Source organism: Panulirus ornatus, chromosome 10 (genome assembly GCF_036320965.1).
Source record: "Panulirus ornatus isolate Po-2019 chromosome 10, ASM3632096v1, whole genome shotgun sequence".
NCBI classification, from domain to species: Eukaryota; Metazoa; Arthropoda; class Malacostraca; order Decapoda; family Palinuridae; genus Panulirus; species Panulirus ornatus.
The window spans coordinates 7,713,927-7,732,926 of NC_092233.1; the positions used below are offsets into that span (position 1 = coordinate 7,713,927).

At 31.0% G+C, this 19,000-nt stretch overlaps 1 protein-coding gene across 7 annotated transcripts in view; it reads right to left on the bottom strand.

The window, feature by feature from the left end:
• LOC139750769 (uncharacterized) overlaps window positions 1-19,000 on the bottom strand; it is a 284,624-nt gene that overhangs the window by 3,049 nt on the left and 262,575 nt on the right. For all 7 annotated transcript variants that reach the window (XR_011713215.1, XR_011713217.1, XR_011713220.1 and 4 more), the window contains one exon: window positions 1,313-1,409. Coding sequence is in view for 1 of the 7 variants with exons in the window: in XM_071665494.1 (XP_071521595.1) it covers window positions 1,313-1,409 (97 nt within the window). In the remaining 6 variants the exon portion in view is untranslated. The remainder of the gene's footprint in view (window positions 1-1,312; window positions 1,410-19,000) is intronic.

A 19,000-nucleotide genomic window follows, 5' to 3' on the forward strand; every position in this document is an offset into this window, starting at 1 on the left:
AAATCTTTTTCACTCCATCTTTCCACCTCCAATTTGGTCTCCCTCTTCTCCTTGCTCCCTCCACCTCCGACACATATATCCTCTTGGTCAATCTTTCCTCACTCATCCTCTCCATGTGCCCAAACCACTTCAAAACACCCTCTTCTGCTCTCTCAACCACGCTCTTTTTATTTCCACACATCTCTCTTACCCTTATGTTACTCACTTGATCAAACCACCTCACACCACACATTGTCCTCAAACATCTCATTTCCAGCACATCCATCCTCCTGCGCACAACTCTATCCATAGCCCACGCCTCGCAACCATACAACATTGTTGGAACCACTATTCCTTCAAACATACCCATTTTTGCTTTCCGAGATAATGTTCTCGACTTCCACACATTCTTCAAGGCCCCCAGAATTTTCGCCCCCTCCCCCACCCTATGATCCACTTCCGCTTCCATGGTTCCATCCGCTGCCAGATCCACTCCCAGATATCTAAAACACTTCACTTCCTCCATATAAAACAGAAAAACAACATGTGTATCAGTTACATTAACTAATTCTGTTATTCGTGGGCATCAAGGTGATGATATAATGTCATGTCATCACAGCAGCAAAGCAAGTACATCATTGGTGAATGCACAAACTTTATTGTCTGTACAACATAGAATAAAGTAAGTTTGCTTAATCTTTATTGCTCTTCTCAACTTTTCTTCACTTTTTCATGCATGTTTGCCATATCCTGCATTAACAAGGTTTTGTCCGGGACAGACAAAGAAATGGCCTCATTCCCTCACATACACAGTCTAGCTGTCCTTTTAAGTGATATGCCCAAAATATTTTTTAATTTTTTGATAAACCCTACAGCATTTCCGAAGTGGCCAAATCTAAAATTCAATTTATGCTTAAAAAAAGACTGCAAATGGGTGTATATAACTTTTAAGATGTAAGGACTCGAAATGTGTAGTTCTACAGTGTCAAGTGTCAAGTACCTTTTGTACTTCCTTTGTATGATGCAAACTGACAAGAAAGCACTGGATGTTATGGCCAAGGAACTTACAAAATGAGATGCAAGAAACTGGACCTTTTACAAAATTGGCAGTTACACTTCCATCAGTTTAACTGATGGGCTAGACTCATCCTTGTTCGTCTTACAATATCACTTGGCTTTGTTGCCCATCAACCCATTTGATAAATAAATCATTAAGTCCTCTTGACACCTGTGTATTCCCCACCTGTACATCTGTTTCATGCATTCCTTGAATCTTTACGAAGAAACTTGTTTCCCCTACATCATACAGGAATATACTGACTGATGCACTTACCTAAGTTGTTGTGAAAAGTCATCCTCAATATTGTCATCATCCCAGTTATCCTCCCATACATTGACATCCTCAGCATCTTCATCAGCTGCACCCCAGTCTTTAAAGAGAAAAAATGAACAATTAACTATTTTCATATTTGGTTTAATGTCTCCTGTGTTAGTGAGGTAGCACTAGGAAATGATTACAAATGTCCTCATTTCCTCACATCCACTATGTCACGGAAAACAAGAGCTCTCATCCATAGTCAAGCCCCACAGACCACTTTATAAGCCCTTGTTCACCCCAATGACAGCATGTTGCAACACCTCCTTGTACACCGCACTGCTCCAATTCACTCTATGCTATACATGCCAGTCTCTTTCACTCTTAACTTCTATCTCCTTGGTTCCCCCTACTCATTAATCCCTCCACTTGTGACATGGATATCCTATTAGTTAGACTCTCTTCACTCATCTTCTCCATGTCAAAACCATTTACGTATACACAGATCAGCTTTCAATCATAACTCACTTACTATAACACCTCTCTCTTGCATTGGTTCCCTACACAATCAAGCCTCCCCATATCACATGTTGTCCTCTGGCATTTCAATTCCATCATGTCCACCATCTAATGTTATTTTGCTTTCTGGGTTGATTCGCACTCATACAAAGATACTGGCATTATTGTACCATCAAACAGATCCATCTTTTCCTTACGAGACTGTGACCTCTCCTTTAATACATTCCTCAATGTTACCTGAACCTATGTCCCTTTCCCACCCTAAGATTCACTTCAGCTTCCATAGTTCCATTTTGCATTCATGTCCACACTCAAGTATCTAAAGCAGTCCACTTCCTCCAATTATCCCCATTCAAATCAACTTGTCTCAACCCCTTGCTAAACCTCACCACTTTACTGTTACTCATATCAACTTTCAACTTCCTCCTTTTGCATACTTTCTCAAATTCAGAAACCAGCTTTTCATACAAGTCTGCCATCACAGCAATATCATCTGCAAACAGCGACTAATTCAACCTCAAGGCCCCACCTAATCCCCAGTATACAACCCACCCCTTTCTCTATAACCCTTGCATTTACTTACAATACTTACTTCAAAACCCCTTTAATGAACAGATCAAACAGCCATGGTGACATCACATTCCCTTGATACCAACCCAACACCTCTTGGAACCACCCACCCTCCTCCTTTCGTTCTTGCACAAATGCCTTACTCACCTAATAAAAACTCCTCACAGCATTTAACGCTTTCCTCCCATACTATATATTTGTGTCATCATTCACAAGGCCTCTCCGCCATCCCTGTTATATGCTTTCTCCAGGTAAAAAAATGCCAAACTGAAATCCTGCTCTTTCTCTAAACATCTCTTACACAAAAATTTCACAGCTATGCAATATGCTGCCTTTCTGGCCAAAATCTTGTCGCAAGTAGGCAAGTGAATAGGTTTCAATTCATACACTTTTTTCTTATCCAACAACATTAATAACTGGAAAGTGGATATGCACAGAAGATGAAAGAAAAATGGAGTGGATAAATAGCACAAAAAAAGGAGACATATTTAGAAATCAAGATGATCAACAAATACTTCATCTACTTCCTTGTGCTTGACATTGACTTTCTTTTGATATCACTTCAATATAACATCTATTACTGTTGTTTGCATAACTAATGTATGTAAACATACATATGAGGTTTCACTACAAACAAATGAACAACAAAAGGTGAAACCACATACTCATTTATATTCTACTGTAAGCACATTTAACTAAGCATGGACTCGTAATTGTCAAAAACACTTTGGTGCATATGTCGATGATGTAAAAATTGTATACATTCTACAATCTGGCATGTAATGTTTTTGGTATTTTATGAATATTTTTTTTCATCTATTCAGAATTTCTCAAGGACCAATATCTCCAAAAAAGTCCAGTGTAACTCAGGAACTTTTTCAAAGGTTCTTGCAGCCCAAGACTGTAATACTTCCAGTAGCAGGGAAATGCTGACTCTTTCAAGTGTGAAGTTCCTGACAAGACTATCCTCCAAATGATACAACCTTGCCAAAGGGGACTTTTCACTCATGATGTAACTTTGAGCATGGAGTACAGTAACACATGAAGCGATAATAAAAAGCTATATATACACGACATTGTTTTGTCTTTTGTATCCATAAATGTTGATTAAATGCCAGTGACAAGTTAACATCTCTTGCCAAATTCTTGGGATGATAGCCTTGTGAGAGTGCAAATATAAACTTACTTCTTGGATGGTTTGACCAGTCTGATAAACTGTTTTACACAAGATTTATGAGTCCAAAATGCTAGGAACATTTCATAATGACTTATAAAAGTTATGGTTTTAACATTATAAAAAGAGAACAAGGAAAACATGTCACAAATGATATGCTGATGTCCTGATTCAATTTATCCATAACTATTCATGTTCATCTCCAAATCTACTGAAAACCATACCCAAATCTCATTAAGTTTTTCCAAAACTTACTTAAATTCCAACCCAAATTCACAGAACTTCATGTCAAAATCATCATCCTTGGACATAAACCCATTATTACAGGTTAAATCTACTTAAAACTAACATCCTAAATTTACCTAAATCCACATTATTCATGCCCAAATCCATGCCCAGATCCATCTGTTTCAAATTAAAGCCTAAATCAATGCAAATTCAAAATCCTGTACAAACCCACTTGAATACATTCCAAAATCCATACCAAAATTTCCTTACTTCTCAAATTCATTGTCATATCTAGCCAAATCTAGCTAATTTCAGGGACTAGTTTTATGAAATCCAATGCTAAATATGCCCAAATTTACTCAATTCCACACCTTAAGCTTCCTAAATCTATAATTTATGGTCAAAGCCACCAAGAGTTTTAAGAAACTACATCTGATCAAGCAGTATTCGATGCTGAGGTAGTGTCTAACTCCCTCAGACATTAACAATCCTGCCACCACTGCCGGCATTTTACAAATTAGAAGGGGAATAATACAAACATAAATATCAATATTCAACTGTTTAAAAAACCCAAATACAAAAAAAAAGAAATACATGTGCTAAGTCTTCTCATTAGAAAACGTCCAACCACTAAAGCCTTCTTACCATGAACCATCTGCTCTATGAAAAATGTTCAAACTCAAATCAACAAAAAATATACTTGAGCTTATGTACGACTGAATAATCTGTTATTACTGAACAGTATAAAAAAAACCCTGCTGAGAGGAGTTTTTGATACCTTTCTAGTGCTACCAATCAATTTCAGCCATGGTCCTTTGACCATGAGGCATGAACCTTGTCCATGTTCATGCATCCAGCGCAAGGAAATCAGAAATGTCAGAGTACGCATCCCTCCTGTTTGTTTCCCAGTAACTAGACCTGGAAGAGTGTCACCAATGGATTCATTACATTCTCATCTGTTGATAAGAGTGTATTTCCCACACACCCTCAAGTACAAAGCCCTGTTCACTTTATGAGAACTCAAAACTGATGAAGTAGAAAGTGCTACACCTAAAGTCTCACACAATTTCAATTCTTGTATAAATGAATCCACTGGTGCCACTTTCATCAAAATGTAACATCTAGAACATACGCATCCGTAAAATGAAAAATTACCTTAACTTTTTCAATATCTAAAGATAATAGGGATGCAGACCTAAGCTGATAAACTACCAACATTATTTTCCCTGATCTTCACAACCCTGCCCACTATCACTTCAGAGGCTAGTGTATGCCTCGTTAATGCTATTGTACATAACTTTTACTAAGTGGTTACGAGTCCACTGGTTTATGCTTTTACTTCTAGACGATACTTCTTAAGACCCCTTACACTATATACCCTAAGACAAGTAAAGAAAAAAAATACGATCCCCAATCTGTAAACACAGCCACAGCGGAAAATGAGAGGGAGGAGAATAACAATACAAGCTTAATCTAATGCCCAAAAAATAGAAATTTAGCAAGTTGCAAAGTCGATTACTACCCAGACATGCCAGCACGATGACTCTACCTTCAGCTGGGAACTCCTCAAACTCGTCGTCTTCCTCCAACAGTCCCAAGTCGATCTTGGGCTTGGCATCAGTCTGCTTTTCAGTAGACATCGTGTTCCTGGTTATTGAGTTTGAATGAAGTGAAGTAATAACTAAATAACGTAGAGTGAAGTGAAATAATAGCCAATAACGTAATTCAACCTTCCTTGTTCAGTCGGTCCTCAACACAAATCACAACTCACGATGTTTATGGCAAAACAACTTTCATTTCACAGGGACTCGGTCTCCTTTATAACACTACCGGGATAAAATATATTCTAAGAATTATGATAGTTATTGAAGATAGTATATATATTGCCTAGTAATTTACAGTTTCATACATGAATTCAAATTATCAATCTATCATGATCATATATAAAGTCCAGCACTAAAATCAGGGGGTTTAGTAATATAAAAAAAAAAACCATGGCCTTACATCTATATCAAAATCATATCATTGTTTAAATCAAACTTTTACTATTTACGTTTCTTTTCCTCATAGTCAATTGTATTTTTGAAACGTTATTTTTGAAGAAGAAATATGACGGCACTGAATTCATGTGAACCTTTATGAATAATGTCTTCGAATTTGTCAGCTGGTTTCTAACATTTTATTATTCTATTGATTATTTTGTATACAATTATACATATCACTTATCTTACATTATATCCCGTGTATATCTTTACACAAAAATACTTAACCGAAGATAACACAATATATATATATATATATATATATATATATATATATATATATATATATATATATATATATATATATATATATATATATATATATATATATATATATATATATCTTCTTTCATACTATTCGCCCTTTCCCGCATTAGCGAGGTTGCGTTAAGAACAGAGGACTGGGCCTTTGAGGGAATATCTTCACCTGGCCCCCTTCTCTGTGGAAGTCGAGAACATTATCTCGGAAAGCAAAAATGGGTATGTTTGAAGGAATAGTGGTTCCAACAATGTTGTATGGTTGCGAGGCGTGGGCTATGGATAGAGTTGTGCGCAGGAGGATGGATGTGCTGGAAATGAGATGTTTGAGGACAATGTGTGGTGTGAGGTGGTTTGATCGAGTGAGTAACGTAAGGGTAAGAGAGATGTGTGGAAATAAAAAGAGCGTGGTTGAGAGAGCAGAAGAGGGTGTTTTGAAGTGGTTTGGGCACATGGAGAGAATGAGTGAGGAAAGATTGACCAAGAGGATATATGTGTCGGAGGTGGAGGGAGCGAGGAGAGGAGGGAGACCGAATTGGGGGTGGAAGGATGGAGTGAAGGAGATTTTGTGTGGTCGGGGCCTGAACATGCAGGAGGGTGAAAGGAGGGCAGGGAATGGAGTGAATTGGAGCGATGTGGTATACCGGGGTTGACGTGCTGTCAGTGGATTGAATCGGGGCATGTGGGGCGTCTGGGGTGAACCATGGAGGGCTGTGTAGGTATGTATATTTGCGTGTGCGGACGTATGTATATACATGTATATGGGGGGGGGTTGTGCCATTTCTTTCGTCTGTTTCCTAGCGCTACCTTGCAAACGCGGGAGACAGCGACAAAGTATAATATAAAAAATAATATATATATATATATATATATATATATATATATATATATATATATATATATATATATATATATATATATATATATATCCCTGGGGATAGGGGATTAAGAATACCTCCCACGTATTCCCTGCGTGTCGTAGAAGGCGACTAAAAGGGGAGGGAGCGGGGGGCTGGAAATCCTCCCCTCTCGTTTTTTTTTTTAATTTTCCAAAAGAAGGAACAGAGGGGGCCAGGTGAGGATATTCCGAAAAAGGCCCAGTCCTCTGTTCTTAACGCTACCTCGCTAACGCGGGAAATGGCGAAGTTTGAAAAAAAAAAAAAAAAAAAAAAAAAAAAAATATATATATATATATATATATATATATATATATATATATATATATATATATATATATATATATATATATATATATTTCTAAAGTGGTCCTCACAATGATAAATAATTACTTCACAAATAATGTAATTTTGGTGCATAAGGAATAATAGTAGCTTGCCTAACTCCGAGTAAAACACAGAAATATTATGTACATGATGATGCTGATAGGTTTGCATGACTCCCGCGAATACTGTATCGGTTAATTTGTTCCATAGGAATAGGAGTTGGAAGACATTCCAGCTGCAACTGGTATGGCGTTCATCTTAAAAAGGTCGTCGTAATAAAGCCGTAGATTGACTTTCTTTAATAGCTTAATTAAGGCTCTTCAATACGACCAAATGATATTTCAACCCCAGATCTATATTCACCATGAAAAATACTTCTTATAATGAGATTTTAAAAGAAATCTATTTTTCTGCAAAAAGTACCAAAATTTGCAGGTAATAGTTCAGGGTATTTTTTAGCTCAAAAAAACTTTTTGTTTCAAAATTGAAAAATATGATATGAAAACACTTCTATGATTGAGATAATCAAGGAAAATATGTCCCAATACTCCAAGATCATTCTAATGACGCAGTAAATACGATGCAAATAGATGATATTATTATATTGACTTTATCTAAAAGCTTAATTAAGGGTCTTCAATACGACCAAATGATATTTCAAATACAGATTTGTATTCAGCATGAAAAATACGTCTTATAATAAGATTTTTCTGCAAAAAGTACCAAAAATTATAGAGTATCTTTTAGCTCAAAAAACTTTTTGTTTCTGAATTGAAAATGAGATATTGAAACACTTCTATACTTGAAATAAGCATGGAAAATATATCACAATACTCCAAGATCATTCTAATGACACAGTAAATACGATGCATAAACATGATATTTTTAGACTGACTTTATTTAACAGCTTAATTAAGGCATTAGTCTTAAATAAGACCAAATGATATTTCAACCCCAGATTTGTATTCACCATGAAAAATACTTCTTATAATGAGATTTTAAAGGACATCCACTTTTCATCAAAAAGTACCAAAAATTACAAGTAATAGTTAAGGGTATTTTTTAGCTCAAAAACTTTTTGTTTCAGAATTGAAAAATGAGATATTGAAACACTTCTATACTTAAAATAATCATGGGAAATATATCACAATACTCCAATATCATTCTAATGACGCAGAAAATACGATGCAATTAAACAGACGATATTTTTAGATTGAGGATATAGACAGCATAATTAAGGTCTTAAAATACGACAAAATGATATTCTAACCCCAGATTTGTATTCAGCATGAAAAATACTTCTTATAATGAGATTTTAAAGGAAATCTATTTTTCTGCAAAAAGTACCAAAAATTGCAGGTCTTAAATTATTTTTTTAGCTCAAAAAACTTTTTGTTTCAAAATTGAAAAATGAGATATTGAAACACTTCTATACTTGAAATAATCGTAGAAAAAATATCACAATACTCCCGTTCATTATAATTACTCAGTAAATACGATGTATATAGATGATATTTTTTGATTGACTTTATTTAACAGCTTAATTAAGGGTCTTAAATACGACCAAATGACATTTCAACCCCAGATTTGTATTGACCATGAAAAATACTTCTTATAATGACATTTTAAAGGAAATCTATTTTTCTGCAAAAAGTACTAAAAATTGCAGGTAATAGTTCAGGGTATTTTTTAGCTCAAAAAACTTTTTGTATCAAAATTAAAAAATAAGATATAGAAACACTTCTATACTTAAAATAATCATGGGAAATATATCACAATACTCTGAGTTCATTGTAATTACGCCAAAAATACGGTGCATACCCATGATATTTTTAGATTGACTTTATTTAATAGCTTAATTAAGGGTCTTAAAAACGACCAAATGATATTTCAACCCCATATTTGTATTCAACATGAAAAATACTTCTTATAATGAGATTTTAAAGGATATCTATTTTTCTGCAAAAAGTACAAAAAAATTGCAGGGTATTTTTTAGCTCAAAAAACTTTTTTGTTTCAAAATTGAAAAATATGATATTGAAACACTTCTATAGTTGAAACAATCACGGAAAATATATCACAATACTCCAAGATCATTCTAATGACGCAGGAAATACGATGTAATTAAACAAGATATTCTTAGATTGAGTTTATAGACAACATAATTAAGGGTCTTAAAATACGACCAAATGATATTTTAACCCAAATTTATATTTAGCATGAAAAATACTTTCTATAATGAGATTTTAAAGGAAATCTATTTTTCATAAAGAAGCACCAAAAATTACAGGGTATTTTTTAGCTCAAAAAACTTTGCTTCAAAATTGAAAAAATGAGATATTGAAACACTTCTATACTTGAAATAATCATAGAAAAAATATCACAATACTTCGAGTTCCTTCGAATCACGAAGTAAATACGATGTATATAGATGATATTCTTTTATTAACTTTATTTAACAGCTTAATTAAGGGTCTTAAATACGACCAAATGATATTTCAACCCCAGCTTTGTATTCAACATGAAAAATACTTCTTATAATGAGATTTTAAAGGAAATCTATTTTTCTGCAAAAAGTACCAAAAATTACAGGTAATAGTTCAGGGTATTTTTTAGCTCAAAAAACTTTTTGTTTCAAAATTGAAAAATGAGATATTGAAACACTTCTATACTTGAAATAATCGTAGAAAAAATATCACAATACTCCCGTTCATTATAATTACTCGGTATATACGATGTATATAGATGATATTTTTAGACTGACTTTATTTAACAGCTTAATTAAGGGTCTTAAATACGACCAAATGACATTTCAACCCTAGAATTGTATTGACCATGAAAAATACTTCTTATAATGAGATTTTACAGGAAATCTATTTTTCATCAAAAAGTAACAAAAATTGCAAGTTCTGGGTATTTTTTAGCTCAAAAAACTTTTTGTTCCAAAATTGAAAAATAAGATATGGAAACACTTCTATACTTAAAATAGTCATGGGAAATATATCACAATACTCTGAGTTCATTGTAATTACGCAGTAAATACGGTGCATACCCATGATATTTTTAGATTGACTTTATTCAACAGCTTAATTTAGGGTCTTAAATACGACCAAATGATATTTCAAAACCAGATTTGTATTGACCATGAAAAATACTTTCTATAATGACATTCTAAAGGAAGTCTATTTTTCATAAAGAAGCACCAAAAATTATGGGTAAGAATTCAGGGTATTTTTTAGCTCAAAAAACTTTTGTTTCAAAACTGAAAAATGAGATATTGAAAGACTTCTATTCTTGAAATAATCATAGAAAAAATATCACAATACTCCGAGTTCCTTCGAATCACGCAGAAAATACGGTGTATATAGATGATATTTTTTGATTCACTTTATTTAACAGCTTAATTAAGGGTCTTAAATACGACCAAATGATATTTCAACCCCATATTTGTATTCAACATGAAAAATACTTCTTATAATGAGATTTTAAAGGAAATCTATTTTTCATCAAAAAGTACCAAAAATTACAGGTAATAGTTCAGGGTATGTTTTAGCTCAAAAAACTTTTTGTTTCAAAATTGAAAAATAAGATATGGAAACACTTCTATACTTTAAACAATCAAGGAAAATATATCACAATACTCTGAGTTCATCGTAATTACTCAGTAAATACGAAGTATATAGATGATATTTTTTGATTGACTTTATTTAACAGCTTAATTAAGGGTCTTAAATACGACCAAATGACATTTCAACCGCAGATTTGTATTAACCATGAAAAATACTTCTTATAATGAGATTTTAAAGGAAATCTATTTTTCTTCAAAAAGTACCAAAAATTACAGGTAATAGTTCAGGGTATTTTTTAGCTCAAAAAACTTTTTGTTTCAAAATTGAAAAATAAGATATGGAAACACTTCTATACTTAAAATAATCATGGGAAATATATCACAATACTCTGAGTTCATTGTAATTACGCAGTAAATACGGTGCATACCCATGATATTTTTAGAATGACTTTATTTAACAGCTTAATTAAGGGTCTTAAATACGACCAAATGATATTTCAACCCCAGATTTGTACAGACCATGAAAAATACTTCTTATAATGACATTTTAAAGGAAATCTATTTTTCATCAAAAAGTACCAAAAATTGCAGGTAATAGTTCAGGGTATTTTTTAGCTCAAAAAACTTTTTGTTTCAAAATTGAAAAATATGATATTGAAACACTTCTATATTTGAAATAATCACGAAAAATATATCACAATACTCCAAGATCATTCTAATGATGCAGGAAATACGATGTAATTAAACAGATATTTTTAGATTGAGTTTACAGACAGCATAATTAAGGGGTTAAAATACGACCAAATGATATTGGAACCCCAGATTTGTATTCAGCATAAAAAATACTTTCTATAATGAGAATTTAAAGGAAATCCATTTTTCATAAAAAGCTCAAAAAACTTCTTGTTTCAAATTGAAAAATGAGATATTGAAACACTTCTATACTTGAAATAATCATAGAAAAAATATCGCAATACTCCGAGTCCCTTCGAATCACGCAGTAAATACGATGTATATAGATGATATTTTTTGACTGACTTCATTTAACAGCTTAATTAAGGGTCTTCAATTCGACCGAATGATATTTCAACCCTATATTTGTATTCAACATGAAAAATACTTCTTATAATGATATTTTAAAGGAAATCTATTTTTCTGCAAAAAGTACCAAAAATTACAGGTAATAGTTCAGGGTATTTTTTAGCTCAAAAAACTTTTTGTTTCAAAATTGAAAAATAAGATATGGAAACACTTCTCTACTTAAAATAGTCAAGGAAAATATATCACAATACTCCCGTTCATTATAATTACTCAGTAAATACGAAGTATATAGATGATATTTTTTGACTGATTTTATTTAACAGCTTAAGGGTCTCAAATACGACGAAATGACATTTCAACCCCAGATTTGTATTGACCATGAAAAATACTTCTTATAATGAGATTTTAGAGGAAATCTATTTTTCATCAGAAAGTACCAAAAATTGCAGGTAATAGTTCAGGGTATTTTTTAGCTCAAAAAACTTTTTGTTTCAAAATTGAAAAATAAGATATGGAAACACTTCTATACTTGAAATAATCATGGGAAATATATCACAATACTCTGAGTTCATTGTAATTACACAGTAAATACGGTGCATACCCATGATATATTTAGATTGACTTTATTTAAAAGCTTAATTAAGGGTGTTAAATACGACCAAATGATATTTCAACCCCAGATTTGTATAGACCATGAAAAATACTTCTTATAATGAGATTTTAAAGGAAATCTATTTTTCATCAAAATGTACCAAAAATTCAGGGTATTTTTTTAGCTCAAAAGACTTTTTGTTTCAAAATTGAAAAATATGATATTGAAACACTTCTATAGTTGAAATAATCACGGAAAATATATCACAATACTCCAAGATCATTCTAATGACGCAGTAAATACGATGTAATAGTATATTTGTATTTTTATGCTCAAAAAACTTTTTGTTTCAAAATTGAAAAATTAGGTATTGAAACATTTCTATACTTAAAATAATCATGGGAAATATATCACTATACTCTAAGTTCATTGTAATCACGCAGTAAATACGGTGGATACCCATGATATTTTTAGATTGACTTTATTTAACAGCTTAATTAAGGGTCTTAAATACGACCAAATGACATTTTAACCCCAGATTTGTATTGACCATGAAAAATACTTTTTATGATGAGATTTTAGAGGAAATCTATTTTTCTGCAAAAAGTACCAAAAATTGCAGGTAATAGTTCAGGGTATTTTTTAGCTCAAAAAACTTTTTGTTTCAAAATTGAAAAATGAGATATTGAAACACTTCTATACATAAAATAATTATAGAAAAAATATCACAATACTCCGAGTTTCTTCGAATCACAGAGTAAATACGAAGTATATAGATGATATTTTTTGATTGACTTTATTTAACAGCTTAATTAAGGGTCTTAAATACGACCAAATGATATTTCAACCCCATATTTGTATTCAACATGAAAAATACTTCTGATAATGAGATTTTAAAGGAAATCTATTTTTCTACAAAAAGTACCAAAAATTGTAGGTAATAGTTCAGGGTATTTTTTAGCTCAAAAAACTTTTTGTTTCAAAATTGAAAAATAAGATATGGAAACACTTCTATACTAAAAATAATCATGGCAAATATATCACAATACTCTGAGTTCATTGTAATTACGCAGTAAATACGGTGCATACCCGTGATATTTTTAGATTGACTTTATTTAACATCTTAATTAAGGGTACTAAATACGACCAAATGATATTTCAACCAAAGATTTGTATTGACCATGAAGAATACTTCTTATAATGAGATTTTAAAGGAAATCTATTTTTCTGCAAAAAGTACCAAAAATTGCAGGTAATAGTTCACGGTATTTTTTAGCTCAAAAAACTTTTTATTTCAAAATTGAAAAATAAGATATTGAAAGACTTCTATACCTAAAATAATCATGGGAAATATATCACAAGACTCTGAGTTCATTGTAATTACGCAGTAAATACGGTGCATACCCATGATATTTTTAGATTGACTTTATTTAACAGCTTAATTAAGGGTCTTAAATACGACCAAATGATATCTCAACCCTATATTTGTATTCAACATGAAAAATACTTCTTATAATGAGATTTTAAAGGAAATCTATTTTTCATCAAAAAGTACCAAAAATTACATTACAGGGTATTTTTTAGCTCAAAAAACTTTTTCTTTCAAAATTGAAAAATAAGATATGGAAACACTTCTCTACTTAAAATAGTCAAGGAAAATATATCACAATACTCCCGTTCATTATAATTACTCAGTAAATACGAAGTATATAGATGATATTTTTTGATTGACTTTATTTAACAGCTTAATTAAGGGTCTCAAATACGACGAAATGACATTTAACCCCAGATTTAGATTGACCATAAAAAATACTTCTTATAATGAGATTTTAGAGGAAATCTATTTTTCTGCAAAAAGTACCAAAAATTGCAGGTTCAGGGTATTTTTTAGCTCAAAAAACTTTTTGCTTCTAAATTGAAAAATAAGTTATGGAAACACTTCTATACTTAAAATAATCATGGGAAATATATCACAATACTCTGAGTTCATTGTAATTACGCAGTAAATACGGTGCATACCCATATTTTTAGATTGACTTTATTTAACAACTTAATTAAGGGTCTTAAATACGACCAAATGATATTTCAACCCCATATTTGTACTGACCATGAAAAATACTTCTTATAATGACATTTTAAAGGAAATCTATTTTTCATCAAAAAGTACCAAAAATTGCAGGTAATAGTTCCGGGTATTTTTTTTTTTTTTTAGCTCAAAAACCTTTTTATTTCAAAATTGAAAAATATGATATTGAAACACTTCTATATTTGAAATAATCACGAAAAATATATCACAATACTCCAAGATCATTCTAATGACGCAGGAAATACGATGTAATTAAACAGATGATATTTTAAGATTTAGTTTACAGAGAGCATAATTAAGGTGTTAAAATACGACCAAATGATATTCCAACCCCAGATTTGTATTCAGCATGAAAAATACTTTCTATAATGAGATTTTATAGGAAATCCATTTTTCATATAAAAGCAGCAAAAATCACAGGTAATAGCTCAGGGTATTTTTTAGCTCAAAAAACTTTTTGTTTCAAAATTGAAAAATAAGATATGGAAACACTTCTATACTTAAAATAATCATGGGAAATATATCACAATACTCTGAGTTCATTGTAATTACGCAGTAAATACGGTGCATACCCATGATATTTTTAGAATGACTTTATTTAACAGCTTAATTAAGGGTCTTAAATACGACCAAATGATATTTCAACCCCAGATTTGTACAGACCATGAAAAATACTTCTTATAATGACATTTTAAAGGAAATCTATTTTTCATCAAAAAGTACCAAAAATTGCAGGTAATAGTTCAGGGTATTTTTTAGCTCAAAAAACTTTTTGTTTCAAAATTGAAAAATATGATATTGAAACACTTCTATATTTGAAATAATCACGAAAAATATATCACAATACTCCAAGATCATTCTAATGATGCAGGAAATACGATGTAATTAAACAGATGATATTTTTAGATTGAGTTTACAGACAGCATAATTAAGGGGTTAAAATACGACCAAATGATATTGGAACCCCAGATTTGTATTCAGCATAAAAAATACTTTCTATAATGAGAATTTAAAGGAAATCCATTTTTCATAAAAAGCTCAAAAAACTTCTTGTTTCAAATTGAAAAATGAGATATTGAAACACTTCTATACTTGAAATAATCATAGAAAAAATATCGCAATACTCCGAGTCCCTTCGAATCACGCAGTAAATACGATGTATATAGATGATATTTTTTGACTGACTTCATTTAACAGCTTGATTAAGGGTCTTCAATTCGACCGAATGATATTTCAACCCTATATTTGTATTGAACACGAAAAATACTTCTTATAATGAGATTTTAAAGGAAATCTATTTTTCTGCAAAAAGTACCAAAAATTACAGGTAATAGTTCAGGGTATTTTTTAGCTCAAAAAACTTTTTGTTTCAAAATTGAAAAATAAGATATGGAAACACTTCTCTACTTAAAATAGTCAAGGAAAATATATCACAATACTCCCGTTCATTATAACTACTCAGTAAATACGAAGTATATAGATGATATTTTTTGACTGATTTTATTTAACAGCTTAAGGGTCTCAAATACGACGAAATGACATTTCAACCCCAGATTTGTATTGACCATGAAAAATTCTTCTTATATGAGATTTTAGAGGAAAATCTATTTTTCATCAGAAAGTACCAAAAATGCAGGGTATTTTTTTAGCTCAAAAAAACTTTTTGTTTCAAAATTGAAAAATAAGATATGGAAACACTTCTATACTTGAAATAATCATGGGAAATATATCACAATACTCTGAGTTCATTGTAATTACACAGTAAATACGGTGCATACCCATGATATATTTAGACTGACTTTATTTAAAAAGCTTAATTAAGGGTGTTAAATACGACCAAATGATATTTCAACCCCAGATTTGTATAGACCATGAAAAATACTTCTTATAATGAGATTTTAAAGGAAATCTATTTTTCATCAAAATGTACCAAAAAATTCAGGGTATTTTTTAGCTCAAAAGACTTTTTGTTTTCAAAATTGAAAAATATGATATGGAAACACTTCTATACTTAAAATAATCATGGAAAATATATCAAAATACTCTGAGTTCATTGGAATTACGCAGTAAATACCGTGCATACCCATGAAATTTTTAGATTGACTTTATTTAACAGCTTAATTAAGGGTATTAAATACGACCAAATGATATTTCAACCACAGATTTGTATTGACCATGAAGAATACTTCTTATAATGAGATTTTAAAGAAAATCTATTTTTCATTAAAAAGTACCAAAAACTGCAGGTAATAGTTCAGGGTATTTTTTAGCTCAAAAAACTTTTTGTTTCAAAATTGAAAAATATGATATTGAAACACTTCTATAGTTGAAATAATCACGGAAAATATATCACAATACTCCAAGATCATTCTCATGACGCAGTAAATACGATGTAATAGTATATTTGTATTTTTTAGCTCAAAAAACTTTTTGCTTCAAAATTGAAAAAGAAGATATTGAAACACTTCTATACTTAAAATAATCATGAGAAATATATCACTATACTCTGAGTTCATTGTAATCACGCAGTAAATACGAAGTATATAGATGATATTTTTAGATTGACTTTATTTAACAGCTTAATTAAGGGTCTTAAATACGACCAAATGACATTTCAACCCCAGATTTGTATTGACCATGAAAAATACTTTTTATAATGAGATTTTAGAGGAAATCTATTTTTCTGCAAAAAGTACCAAAAATTGCAGGTAATAGTTCAGGGTATTTTTTAGCTCAAAAAACTTTTTGTTTCAAAATTGAAAAATCATAGAAAAAATATCACAATACTCCGAGTTTCTTCGAATCACAGAGTAAATACGAAGTATATAGATGATATTTTTTGATTGACTTTATTTAACAGCTTAATTAAGGGTCTTAAATACGACCAAATGATATTTCAACCCCATATTTGTATTCAACATGAAAAATACTTCTGATAATGAGATTTTAAAGGAAATCTATTTTTCTACAAAAAGTACCAAAAATTGTAGGTAATAGTTCAGGGTATTTTTTAGCTCAAAAAACTTTTTGTTTCAAAATTGAAAAATAAGATATGGAAACACTTCTATACTAAAAATAATCATGGCAAATATATCACAATACTCTGAGTTCATTGTAATTACGCAGTAAATACGGTGCATACCCGTGATATTTTTAGATTGACTTTATTTAACATCTTAATTAAGGGTACTAAATACGACCAAATGATATTTCAACCAAAGATTTGTATTGACCATGAAGAATACTTCTTATAATGAGATTTTAAAGGAAATCTATTTTTCTGCAAAAAGTACCAAAAATTGCAGGTAATAGTTCACGGTATTTTTTAGCTCAAAAAACTTTTTATTTCAAAATTGAAAAATAAGATATTGAAAGACTTCTATACTTAAAATAATCATGGGAAATATATCACAAGACTCTGAGTTCATTGTAATTACGCAGTAAATACGGTGCATACCCATGATATTTTTAGATTGACTTTATTTAACAGCTTAATTAAGGGTCTTAAATACGACCAAATGATATCTCAACCCTATATTTGTATTCAACATGAAAAATACTTCTTATAATGAGATTTTAAAGGAAATCTATTTTTCATCAAAAAGTACCAAAAATTACAGGTAATAGTTCAGGGTATTTTTTAGCTCAAAAAACTTTTTGTTTCAAAATTGAAAAATAAGATATGGAAACACTTCTCTACTTAAAATAGTCAAGGAAAATATATCACAATACTCCCGTTCATTATAATTACTCAGTAAATACGAAGTATATAGATGATATTTTTTGATTGACTTTATTTAACAGCTTAATTAAGGGTCTCAAATACGACGAAATGACATTTCAACCCCAGATTTGTATTGACCATAAAAATACTTCTTATAATGAGATTTTAGAGGAAATCTATTTTTCTGCAAAAAGTACCAAAAATTGCAGGTAATAGTTCAGGGTATTTTTTAGCTCAAAAAACTTTTTGCTTCTAAATTGAAAAATAAGATATGGAAACACTTCTATACTTAAAATAATCATGGGAAATATATCACAATACTCTGAGTTCATTGTAATTACGCAGTAAATACGGTGCATACCCATATTTTTAGATTGACTTTATTTAACAGCTTAATTAAGGGTCTTAAATACGACCAAATGATATTTCAACCCCATATTTGTACTGACCATGAAAAATACTTCTTATAATGACATTTTAAAGGAAATCTATTTTTCATCAAAAAGTACCAAAAATTGCAGGTAATAGTTAAGGGTATTTTTTTTTTTAGTTCAAAAACCTTTTTGTTTCATAATTGAAAAATATGATATTGAAACACTTCTATATTTGAAATAATCACGAAAAATATATCACAATACTCCAAGATCATTCTAATGACGCAGGAAATACGATGTAATTAAA